Source organism: Macaca nemestrina, chromosome 8 (genome assembly GCF_043159975.1).
Source record: "Macaca nemestrina isolate mMacNem1 chromosome 8, mMacNem.hap1, whole genome shotgun sequence".
In the NCBI taxonomy this organism is placed as follows: domain Eukaryota; kingdom Metazoa; phylum Chordata; class Mammalia; order Primates; family Cercopithecidae; genus Macaca; species Macaca nemestrina.
The window spans coordinates 144,927,568-144,939,934 of NC_092132.1; the positions used below are offsets into that span (position 1 = coordinate 144,927,568).

The 12,367-nt window shown below is 49.1% G+C and overlaps 1 protein-coding gene across 1 annotated transcript in view; it reads right to left on the minus strand.

The window, feature by feature from the left end:
* LOC105491165 (RP1 like 1) overlaps positions 1–12,367 on the minus strand; it is a 53,607-nt gene that overhangs the window by 8,721 nt on the left and 32,519 nt on the right. The window contains exons 2-3 of the mRNA XM_071068649.1: positions 10,337–10,964; positions 2,613–2,754 (exon numbers count right to left, since the gene is read on the minus strand). Coding sequence (XP_070924750.1) covers positions 2,613–2,754; positions 10,337–10,945 — 751 coding nt within the window. The 5' untranslated portion in view covers positions 10,946–10,964. The remainder of the gene's footprint in view (positions 1–2,612; positions 2,755–10,336; positions 10,965–12,367) is intronic.

Genomic DNA, 12,367 nt, shown 5'->3' on the forward strand with positions numbered 1-12,367 from the left:
ATAATAATAATTAAAAAATAATTAGCTGAGCACAGTAGTATGGCCTTACAGTCCCAGCTTCCTGGCTACTTGGAAGGCTGAGGCAGGAGAATCCCCTGAGTCCCAGAGTTCGAGGCTGCAGTGAGCTCTATGCCACTGCACTTCAGCCTGGATGACAGAGCAAGACCATTAAAAAAAGAAAAGAAAAAAAAAAGCATGATAAGGGCAGAGCTATTCTAGAATGACAGTCCACAGAGCTACCAGTCTGTGAACTGGCATCGTCTAGCAAGGAGAACTTGAGTCTGAATTCAATCTCAACTCTGCCACTTACTAGCTGCATAGTTTTTGGCAGAGCCTGTTTTCTGAACCATAAAATAAGCATAATAATATTGATTGGTTGAGTTCGTATTGATGCATGGCTATGCATATAAAACTTCCTCTATAGTTGCTAGCACACAGTAGGCTCTCAAGAGATGGCAGACTTGGCAGGCAGAGTGGCAGTGCCGAGAGCTTGCTCTTGGCCCTCCTCGTACCCACACCCAGCACAGCAGGTGAAATCAATAAACTGCTGCATATGACCCTGATTGTAAACTGTTATATGCTCTGTGATTATTAGTGGTGATTTTTCACCCTCATCAAGCTCCTGGGTTGATAAATGACTTCAGGGAAGGACCTGGGCTGGAGATATCAGGTCCTGCTAGTCAAGCCTGCACCCCAGCCATGAAAAAGAGAAGAAGAAAGGGCCACTGGGGATGCAAAGGAGTGGCTCTAAGAAAAAATGAGTCAGGTGCGGTGGCTCACGCCTGTAATTGCAGCACTTTGGGAGGCCAAGGCAGGCGGATCACCTGAGGTCAGGAGTTCAAGACCAGCCTAGGCAATGTGGGGAAACCCTGTCTCTACTAAAAACACAAAAAATTAGCTGGGCGTGGTGGTGGGTGACTGTAATCCCAGCTACTCGGGAGGCTGAGGCATGAAAATCACTTGAACCCCAAAGGGGGAGGTTGCAGTGAACCTAGTTCACATCACTGCACTCCAGCCTGGGTGACAGAGCAAGACTCCGTCTCAGAAAAAAAAAAAAAAAAAAAAAAAAAAAAAAAAAAAAAAAAGAAGAAAGAAAAAGGAAAAAAAAGGAAAGAATGAATGAATGAAGCCCCTAAGTGCTTTCAAATTCCATCTCCTGAGCCAACATGTGGCAAGAGGGCAGGGCTAGCAGACAGAGGCTGAGCTGATGACCAGCAAAAGAACAGACCCCAGGTGCACATCTGGGCAGAAGATGACTTTACCCAGTCCTGCCCCTCCACAGGGACCAAATGCGACTGGGGACTCCTCCAGGGAGGAGCCCAGAGTAAACTGTCCTTGTGCCTCCAGTGCCTGGCCTACAGTGATCACCGAGCCTGTCCTTGTTGGTGTTTCTGAGCTTTTCACAAAGGATAGTACTTTGTTTACTCACCAAATTTTTCCACTGTCAGACTGCATTTGTTAATTGTGCTTTTAAAAATAAGTGTGTGGTTTTAGAAAATAACATAGTCCAGACTGTGGCTCTTTGGCTGGATATATGGTTGGTTGGATGGATGGATGGATGGATGATCCATGGTCATGGTTAGTTTTAGTCCTTTTGACCTCCGTGCCGGCCACCACTGTTGTCTGAGATCATCGTGACCCTTAAAGGATGCAGCGCCACACACAGGGCCCATTGCTGCCATGGTGTCATGGCCACTGTAGTTGTTTCTTTTTTGAGACAGGGTCTCTGTTGCCCAAGCTGGAGAGCAGTGGCACGATTGTGACTCACTGAAGTCCCAAACTCCTGGGCTCAAATCATCCTGCCGCCTCAGCCTCCTGAGTAGCTGGGACCACAGGCATGCGCCACCATGCCTGGGTAATTTGTTCATTTACTTATTTATGTTTGTGGTAGAGGCAGGGTCTTGCTCTGTTGTCTAGGCTTGTCTTGAACTCCTGGGCTCAAGTGATCCTCCTGTCCTGGCCTCTCAAATTGCTGGGAATATAGGTGTGAGCCTCTGCACCTGTGGTTCTTAATAAAATTTATTTTAGATTCTAGAAACTTCAAGTTCAAGATAACTTAACCCTGTTCCATGTATTTATTTATTTATTTTGAGACATGATCTTGCTGTGTCACCCAGGCTGCAGTGAAATGGTGTGATCACAGCTCATTGCAGCCTCAACCTCCTGGGCTCGAGTGATCCTCCCACCTCAGCCTCCCAAGTAGCTGGAGCTATAGGCATGTGCCATTATGCCTGGCTTATTTTTTTGTATTTTTTTTTAGAGACAGTGTCTCATTATGTTGCCCAGGCTGGTGTCCAACTCCTGAACTCAAGCAATCCTCTCGCTTTGGCCCCCCAAACTGCTGGAATTACAGACATGAGCCACCGTGCCCAACCTCTGTTCCTTTTATATACCAAACACCGTCCTCTCCTATCTTGGTCAAATGTTCAACCCAAGTCAGGTTGACAGTACTGAGAAGGAGGAAGATGCAAGAGACATCCCCAAATTACCGGGATACCTGAGATTTGGGGCCAAAGGGAAGTTTCCTGGATTACCTGGAAGGGTATCCACTCAACCCTACTGAACCACCATCCAGTGCAAATCAGATGGGGGAAACCCAAAAACCAACTCACTGTTTTTGTTTCTTGAAGTCAGCCCAGATAAAGTTTCAGCTTCACTTCTCCTGGCATTTTCCATGGCTGGGGGTCTGAAGGCCTCATGCCCGGCACACACCAGCACAGAAGGGCTGTGCAGCAGAGCCTGCAGCGAGTCCACCTGAGGGAGGAGCGGGTGGGGTCAGGAGGCCTGGGCTGCAGAAACCCCTCTACCCTGAGGCCTGGGGGAGGAAGAATCCAGTCTCACCAGCCCTGTCCTGATTTCTGCACATCTCACTCCAGACTCCTGGTCCAAGGAGGGGTCTTATCCACTCCCCATAACACCTCCATCACTGGCTGGAGGCTGAGGTCCCACCACCATGATCTCCTGCTCTACCTATACCCCTCCTTCCACCACATGTGAGGCCTGTGATCAAAGGGCACTCTGGATGCCCCTGCTGCAAAAGACTTCTGTAGGCTGCATTTCTGCCCACACGTCCACCCTCCAGAATATGTATTCCCTGAAGCAACTGGAGCAGCACGCCCTCCAGCTCCCACAGCGGGGCCCGATTCACTCTCACCCTTTTCCGAAATGGAGGAGCCTCTGTGCTGCCCGACCTGTGTTTTCTGGTACAATCTGAGTCTGTTGCCTCTGTCCCTGCCTCTGCCCAAGTGGAGGCGACAGGGGCTAGGCACCACTCTTCCTACAGGGACCCCTTCCCTTCCAGACTCCCGCAATGGTCTCTGGGCTCCTGACCCTCCCCAGACCCATCAGAATGTCCCCTGCCCACTCCTGGGCTCAGGGCAGGCTCAGGGCAGGATTCCATTCCAGGAAACAGGTTCCTGGACCCAGAGATGCCTGCAGATCTGAGGGTTTGCACTACTGATGGGATTACATTGTAATTAGCAATGCTGGGGAATGTACTCCATCTTTAAAGCACAGAGCACATTCTTTTTCATTCTCTAAAATTATAAGGATATGCTCATTAACAAAAAAATGAAAAAAAGAGGGAATATTACATTCTCTTCCCCAAAAAACGTCATAGAAGTGTGTTGTGCACCAGATCTTTCAGCCTAGGTAATTAGAAGTTTGTTTTAAATGACGAGGTCCATTTCTTCTTTGATTTAGATTCCTAGTCCATCAAAAATTTCAAACATGACCCAAGTCTATCAATTCATGGATGTAGCCATGCTTCTAGGGAATCAAACTCTCCAAGGAAGAAGAAAAAATTGAAGACTAAATGATGCTCCCATTCCTAGGGAGAGGTAGAAGTCTAAAATCTACAGGAAAAGGAGCATTTTCAAGAATGACTATCCAGGAGGGAACCTGAAAGTTGATAATCATGTCGCAGTCCTTCCTGGAGAGAAATGAGGTCATTATATTTACAGAAACTCTCACAGCTCTGCAATAAGTCTAGGTGAAAATATCCGAAGTCTTTTTCTCCAGTTCACTCATGTTATACCAGCTCTCTCCCCATCACCGCACCCACTAAACTACAGCTAACTGAAGGTGGGGACCTCGTCTCATTTGTCTGTTTATGTGGCACATGCTAGTCCACGGTAATGCATACTAACTCAAAAGCATCCTTGCATTACATCGTAATTAGCAACGCTTGGGGATGTATTTCCATCTTTAAAGCACAGAGCTTGTTCTTTTTCATTTTCCAAGCATTAATGTTGGCTCTATCATTGGTCAGTCATGCAACTAGGGGCAAATTACTTAACCTCTGTGCCTCACTTTTCTTATCTGTCCCAAGGGGATAATAATATCAGCTACCAGATGCAGTGGCTCACGCCTGTAATCTCAACACTTTGGGAGGCCGAGACGGGTAGATCCCTTGAGCCCAGGAGTTTGAGATTAGCCTGGGCATCATGGTGAAACCCCATCTCTACTAAAAAGACCAAAAAAAAAAAAAAATTAGCCGGGCATGGTGGTGGGTGCCTGTAATCCCAGCTACTCAGGAGGTGGAGGCAGAGAAGTGCTTCAACCCAGGAGGCAGAGGATGCAGTGAGCCGAGATCACACCGCTGCACTCCAGCCTGGGTGACAGAGTGAAACTCCATCTCAAAAACAAAATAAAAAAAAAACAGCAAACAAAAAAACCCAATAAAATTAGCCAGGCTTAGTGGCATGTGCCTGTAGTCCCAGCTGCTTGGAAGGCTGAGATGGGAGGCTCACTTGAGCCCAGGAGGTTGAGGCTGCAATGAGCTGAGATTGTGCCACTGCACTCACACCTGGGCAACAGAACCAGACCCTGAATCAAATATTAGTAATAGTAATTAATAAATTAATAATAGTAATATCAGCTACCTCATGAGTTTGTGTGGTGCACGCTATGCCCCAGACCAGCTGCTTCTATCCCACTGTCTTTCTGGTGTGCGTTCCAGTACTGCACAGGTTTCTTTCTTTGTTTTGGTTTCGGTGGTGTTTTTTTTTTTTTGTATGCTTGTTTGTTTTTTGAGATGGAGCCTCGCTGTGTCACCCAGGCTGTAGTGCAGTGGCGCAACCTCCACCTCTCGGGTTCAACCTCCACCTCCCGGGTTCAAGCGATTTTCCTGCCTCAGTCTTCCCAGTAGCTGGGACTGCAGGCACACACCACCATGCCCGGCTAATTTTGAATTTTTAGTAGAGACGGGGTTTCCCCATGTTGGCCAGGCTGGTCTGGAACTCCTGACTTCAAGCGATCCACCTGCCTCAGCCTCCCAAAGTGCTGGGATTACAGGTGTGAGCCACCGCACCTAGCCCAGTACTGCAGAGTTTAGAAAGCTGCCAGCCCATTTCCTGAACTCGCTCGCAGCTTAGGATCTAAATGCGAAATAAGTCCCACGAACTGATGCACTTGCACAGGGCATGAACACGGCAGTGAAGCAGGGGCCATCTTCCTTTTGTTCCTGACTCTTGCCACAAGCAAAAGGAAGTCAAAGATGCAGAGAGGTGTGTGCCGCTGAGATATCAAAAGACGCCCTCGTTGTTCTAGTACCCAACATCTTCCCATTTGGGATCCCCCCAGCAATGGTGGAGTAATTCAGAGCTCAGTCATTCCAGAGGCAACCCCCCAAACCCACTTTCCTCATTTCCTAGACATCCCGGACAGGTCGGTCTGTGACATTCTGGGAATCTTTTCCAGGAACCCAGCCTGTGTTCCTCCAGCCTTTCACTGAATCTCTAAGCATCAAACCCTCTGAGTGTAATTCCTTCTTGCTTAAGATGCCGAGAGAGGGCTGGGCACAGTGGCTCACGCCTGTAATCCCAACACTTTGGGCTGCCAAGGTGGGCAGATCACCTGAGGTCAAGAGTTCAAGACCAGCGTGGCCAACATGGTGAAACCTCATCTCTACTAAAAATACAAACAAACAAACAAACAAACAAAAAAACAAAAAAAAACATTAGCTGGGCATGTTGGCAGGTGCCTGTAGTCCCAGCTACTCGGGGAGGCTGAGGCAGGAGAATTGCTTGAACCTAGGGGGCAGAGGTTGCAGTAAGCCAAGATCACGCCACTGCACTCCAGCCTGGGTGACAAAGGGAGACTCCATCTCAAAAAAAAAAAAAAAAAAAAAAAAGATGCTGAGAGAGGATTCTGTTTCCTGTACTGAAGCATGGATGATACAGTGTATCACATCAGAGGTGGCTGCAGGCAATGAACCTTCAAGGATAGGAATCTGGGATTTGTGTTCTCATCTGGTTGATTTGAAGGTGGTGATAAACTGGTGACAATGGGACACTCATAGCGCATGGCACACAGTGACAAAAGGGTTCTTAGGTGGTCCCTCTGATAGTAGAAAGTAGCGCTTCCTGAGAACAGGACTTTGACCCTCCACTGGCTGCCGGGATAGCCTCTTACAATGAGAGTAAGAGCTGCAAGGGCTATGGAGTGGGCTGGCTGCTTCTGACTTTTGAAAAATGGCAAGCTCAAGGTCTAAGCCCTGGTTCAAGGATGACCAGAGGACTTGGGGGCTTCTGCAACTGCTGTCAAAGAGTCTCTTTTCTCTTGTCAAAACTCAAACGCAGAACTGCTTCTGCTGGTGGCTGAAAGACAGCTGAACTGGGTGTTAGCTGTTCCATCAAGCCACGAAGCAGGGGTGGTGTGCAGAAGTGGTCCCTGATCACCAGGTGGAGATGACATGGACTAGATCAGGCTCAAGAAGCTTGACTGAGGCCTCAGTTAAGTTGCTCGAGAAGGTGGCTCACACCCCAGCTTATCTCCTCCTGTTGCATCCACCTATGACTTCCTGGGAAATTCCCCCTCCCAGCTAACTGAAGAAGAAAAGATTCAATTCTGGCTTTCAGACGGTTGCACAGAGTATGTTGACATGACCAAGAGTTGACTGCTGCATGACAGACCCGGTTTGGCCATGAAGGGCAGTGGGGAAGGGAAACCCAGGAGACAGTGTGATTTGGTGACTACTCAGAAGAAGCAATGGCAAGAGGTTCTAGAGCAATTTATGGGCAATGGTTAGCAGTTAAATCTGACAATCAAGGGGCTTGAAAGGAAGGGGACTGGAGGATGGGTGACAGGAAGTCCAGAGAAGGACCTGTGAATGGATTGTTGAGAACTGGCCTAGAGGGTAAGAACATTGGTGTCCCATGTGGTTGTTTACCAAAAAGTGAAAATCCTGAGGATACATTGACCAGCTCTGTAGAGTCAATCATCCTCTTCCTTCAGCCACCCCAGGGCATGCTCAGGCAGTTCCTGAACAAAGTGGCACAGAAGCATCAACTAGCAGCAGACGCTCCACTCCATTCAAGCAAACTTGGCTGCCACCTCTGCTCGGGGCCTGATCTGCTAAAAGCAGAGACCAATGATTCGTATCAGACCTTGAGGGATACAGCCAGACCCCTGGTGGAAAGAACTCCTCTGATTTGGTGGCATTCAGCAATCTGTGCCAACTGTAATCCTGCTTCACAGGTAGATTTTGCACCCGGCCATCATCCTTCTCCACCCTCCATGGACTCACTGAACGCCTTGCTCATCCTTGCCAAAACCCATGAAGATTATTTCCACCCAAAAGACTGATTTTATAGCAAAGATGTGAGAAGATGGACTAACACCCATGAAACTCACTGTGTGGCCATGTACCCCATCATGCAAAGTAGCTCTAACTTATAGAACAATGGAATATTCTACGGAAGATTCAGTTTGGACAGCAGCTGGAAGACATCACTTTATGATGTTGGGGTGTCGTCTTACAGAATGTGATATGTGCTCTGAACTGGCAACTGATACATAGTGCTGTTTCTCTGGCGACTAGCACACCTGTGTCTTAGTCTACTACACCTGTGACCTCACTGCAAACATTTTGCTTTCCATCCCAGCAGTTTCAGTCTCTGCAAGCTATACAGTGAATTCCATGGGTGTTAGTCCACTGTCTCACTTCTTTTGCTACAAAATTAGTTCTTTGGATAGAAGTAAGCTGCATGGGTTATGGCGTGGGTTTGGAGGTCTCAGGACCCAAGGGAGAATGTTCCCCCTTAGAAGACACAACAGTGGGCTGGGCACGGTGGCTCATGCCTGTAGTCTCAGCACTTTGGGAGGCTGAGGCGGGTGGATCACCTGAGGTCAGGAGTTCGAGACCAGCCTGGCCAGCATGGTGAAACTCTATCTCTACTAAAATTACAAAAATTAGCTGGGCATAGTGGTGGATGCCTATAATCCCAAGGAGGCTGAGGCAGGAAAATTGCTTGAATCCAGGAGGCAGAGGTGGCAGTGAGCCAAGATTGCGCCACTGCACTCCAGCCTGGGCGACAAGAGTGAGACTCTGTCTCAAAAAAAAAAAAAAAAAAAGGAAGACACAACAGTGGCCCCATGGAGCTGAAAGCTGAGATGGTCACCTGGTACGTACAAGGCTTCTCATGACAATGAACCAATAGGTAACGAGGAGGTTCTGTGTTGGATGGGGTGGCTGGTTCTGATTGTCCAAGGGGGAAATAGGGCTACTATTACACAATGGGACAGGGAGGAAGTCATCTATTCCCCACGCAGCCCATTGGCTGTCATGTTCAGGGATAAACATGAACAGAAGACCATGGAAGCCCCATGTAGTGAGGAACCCCAAAGGCTCAGACCCCTGAGGAATATGGTTGGGTCACTCTGCCAAGTACATAACCATAATCAGCTGAGGTGCTGGTGGGAGACAGAGGAACAGGGAGTGGAGAGTGGAAAGAAGCTTTAAACACCAACGATGGCCTTGAAGAAGTCTAATTTTTTTCACAACTCTGCTAGGTATACATATTAATCAATTTCCCTTTTCTTTGCTCTTTATTTCCTATACTACTTAACATAGGGTACTTTGATGGTGCTGAACTACATAAGTAGACCTTGAGACAGATGATATCAAGGTGAGGTTGTCACAGAATAGAAGGGTCCAGTGATAATGTGATTGTGGGGAGAAGGTGAATGTGTTTTTTATTGTCGGAGGGAGAGCTCTATTACTACATGAGGGCATGTTGCTGTAGCTGATGTTTATAATGAAGTTTTTGTAATGATGTTATGATTTTTTTTTGAGATGGAGTGTGGCTCTGTCACCCAGGCTGGAGTGCAATGCACGACCTTGGCTCACTGCAGCCTCTGCCTCCCAGGTTCCAGCGATTCTCCTGCCTCAGCCTCTTGAGTAGCTGGGATTACAGGTGTGCACCACCACACCTGGTTAATTTTTGTATTTTTAGTAGATATGCGGTTTCGCCATGTTGGCCAGGCTGATCTCGAAATCCTGACCGCAGGTGATCCGCCTGCTTCAGCCTCCCAAAGTGCTGGGATTACAGGCGTGAGCCACCATGCCCAGTGATGTGATGTTTAAGAAGTATTGATGGAGTGGTGCATACAGATGTTGAGTAGCAACAGGACTGAATCTTGAGGAGACTGTGAATTAGATCAGTCAACCTCCATCCTCTGCTCTGCCCACCTTTGGTGGAAATTCATGTTCTGCAGAACCTGGAAAGGCAAAAATTACATTCACAAATGTCCTTAAACTCAATAATCATAGCGGCTTCCAGCAGAGGTAGTAGCTTCCTGCACGTGCTGGGAGCCATTCCTGCAGACCCAGCTTCCAATTCACTCTCTGGCTTCCCAGAGATGAAGCCCTCCAATGCCCTGTATTAAATCACTTTCTACTTAAGGTATCTTGAGTAGTTTGTTTCCTGCACTGAACTCCTGCAATAATAGGTTACTGGATAAGACAACAATAAGAGTACACAAGGCTGCTGGGCGCGGTGGCTCACAACTGTAATCCCCAGGACTTTGGGAGGCCGAAGCGGGTGGATCACCTGGGAGGCCGAAGCGGGTGGATCACCTGAGGTTGGGAGTTGGAGACCAGCCTGACCAACATGGAGAAACCCTGTCTCTACTAAAACTACAAAATTAGCTGGGCATAGTGGGACATGCCTGTAATCCCAGCTACTTGGAGGCTGAGGCACTGGAGAATCACTGGAACCCGGAAGGCAGAGGTTGCAGTGAGCCGAGATTGCGACATGGTCCTCCCGCCTGGGCGACAAGAGTTAAACTCCGTCTCAAAAAAAAAGAGTATGCAAGGCACAATGCCTGCCACTTACCACATGCCCACACGCTCTCTAAATGTACCTAAAAACGTGAATTACAGCTGCTTGTTGATTAATTGACTTGACTGAGTGTCTCCATGCTATTCACCTTTAATTAGTAGCAGGGCAATCAAATGCCTCTTTTTAAGGAATAATCTCCCTCTTCCACGTGAGTATTTTGACCTGAGGTCTAAAGAACTTTTTCAAGGAACTGTCAGACCCCGACAGCCTACCTTTTTCCCGCTGGTCGTGTACAGCTGCTTCACAGGAAAGCGCAGGAGATCTGAGGCTTTGCTGAGAAAGGCGGCCAGGTTCCTAGTATTCCTGTGACTGAGAACCACTGTCTGCTGGAGGCGTGGGTCCATGTTCTTAACCAGCAGCATCCTCCGGGGGGTTTTAAGACTCTTCCGGGAGGAGGAGCTTCCTGGGGCTTCACGCCGGCCTTGGATATCCCGCAGCTGCTGAGCAGTGGGACTTCTCCCCTGTGGCCGGCCTGGCCCACTGGGGGTCTTGGGGGGTTTCTTATCAGAGCAGAAGTAGCAGCCACCATCTTCCAGCTGCTCCAGGGCGCTGAGGCTGTGCAGGCCCCGGGGTGTGGTGACGGAGCGCACCCCAAAGGAGAGAGGCACGCGCTGGGAGAGCTCGTCCATGAGGGCGCTGAAGGTCTTAAAGGCGCGCTGGTGAACGGCCAGGCGGACCCCAGCAAACTGCGGATCCCCTCGCTTGAGGAAGGTGATCTTCTTGGCTGGTGTGACCTTGGTGACTGAGGGCGTGCGAGCCACAGAGGGCAGGAGGCACTCACGGTGGCGCGGGGCCTGGGCATCCCTCGGGGTGCTGTTCATGGTGTGGGGGCTCCGGCAGCTGTAACAGGTCAGAGGAAGGGGGGTCAGAGAGCAGCGTGGGGGACTGACATTTCCTGTCTCTCCCCGTCTTTATAGAGGTGCTTCCTGCCCACCCCGAATGTGCTCCACACCACTATGGAGAGGCAGGCGAATCTATTTGGATGGAACAGAAGGAAAGACAAAAGCGGGGCATGGGACAGATCTGAGTTCAAATTCCAGCCCCGTGGATCCCTTGAGCTCAGGAGTTTGAGACCAGTTGGGCAACATGGCAAAACCCCATCTCTACAAAAGTACAAAAATTAGCCAGATGGTGTGCACCTGCGGTCCCAGCTACTTGGGAGGCTGAGGTGGGAGGATGGTTGGAGCCTGGCAGGCTAAGGCTGCAATGAGCCATGATCATGCCACTGCACTCTAGCCTGGGCAATATAGCAAGACCCTGTCTCAAAAAAAAAAACAAAAACAAAAAACAAAAAACTCCATCTCCACCACCTACTCCTGTGTGGCCCAGGTGAAGGATGCAATCTGGATTTTGGTGGCCCCCATCTGTAAAACGCAGCCATAGCCACACTGCATAGTGGTTATGATCATCAGATGAGTCTAGACATGAAAGCACCTGGCACTGAGCAAGTATTAATTGTTTTTGAGACAGAGTCTCACTCTGTTGCCCAGGCTGGAGTGCAGTGGTGCACTCTCAGCTCACTGCAACCTCTATCTCCTGGGCTTAAGCGATTTTCGTGCCTCAGCCTCCCGAGTAGCTGGGATCACAGGTGTACGCCACCACACCCAGCTATTTTTATATTTTTGTAGAGACGGAGTTTTGCCATAATGACCAGGCTGGTCTCAAACTCCTGACCTCAGGTAATCCACCCACCTTGGCCTCCCAAAGTGCTGGGATTACAGGCGTGAGCCACCACACCCGGCAATACATCTTTATTTCTTTCCTTCCTCTTGTTTCTCTTGCTCACTTCCACCAACTTTGAACCTTTTTGAATAGTATTTCAGCGGGTTGTCTCTAAGGAGGTGGGCAAATAAAGAGAAGACCATGAAACACACAGGTACAAAGGCTAGACGGAGACTCGGGAGGCTCAGGCAGCATACCCCTGCTCATGAGGTCTCCCTGTGTGGCCACTGGGGGTTCTCGCCTCCTTGGACTCCCCCTCTCCAGGGGTGAGATGTTGGGTGAGAGGGCTGGAGTGGAAGGCATGGGTTTCAAGCCACGCAGGGACAGGGGTGCAGACAGGGAGACTTGGAGCTCTGTGTCCTTAACCCAAAGGGGGTGCCACTGTTTGAAGCTGTGTGCCTTCTTCATTATATGTTGAGGTTTGCTTTCATATAAACATGATGCTGCCTCTCACATTCTCCTGAAGTCTGTGCAAGGTGCATGATAAACCCTACAGGTGAATATCCCAGCCACTGCTGCCA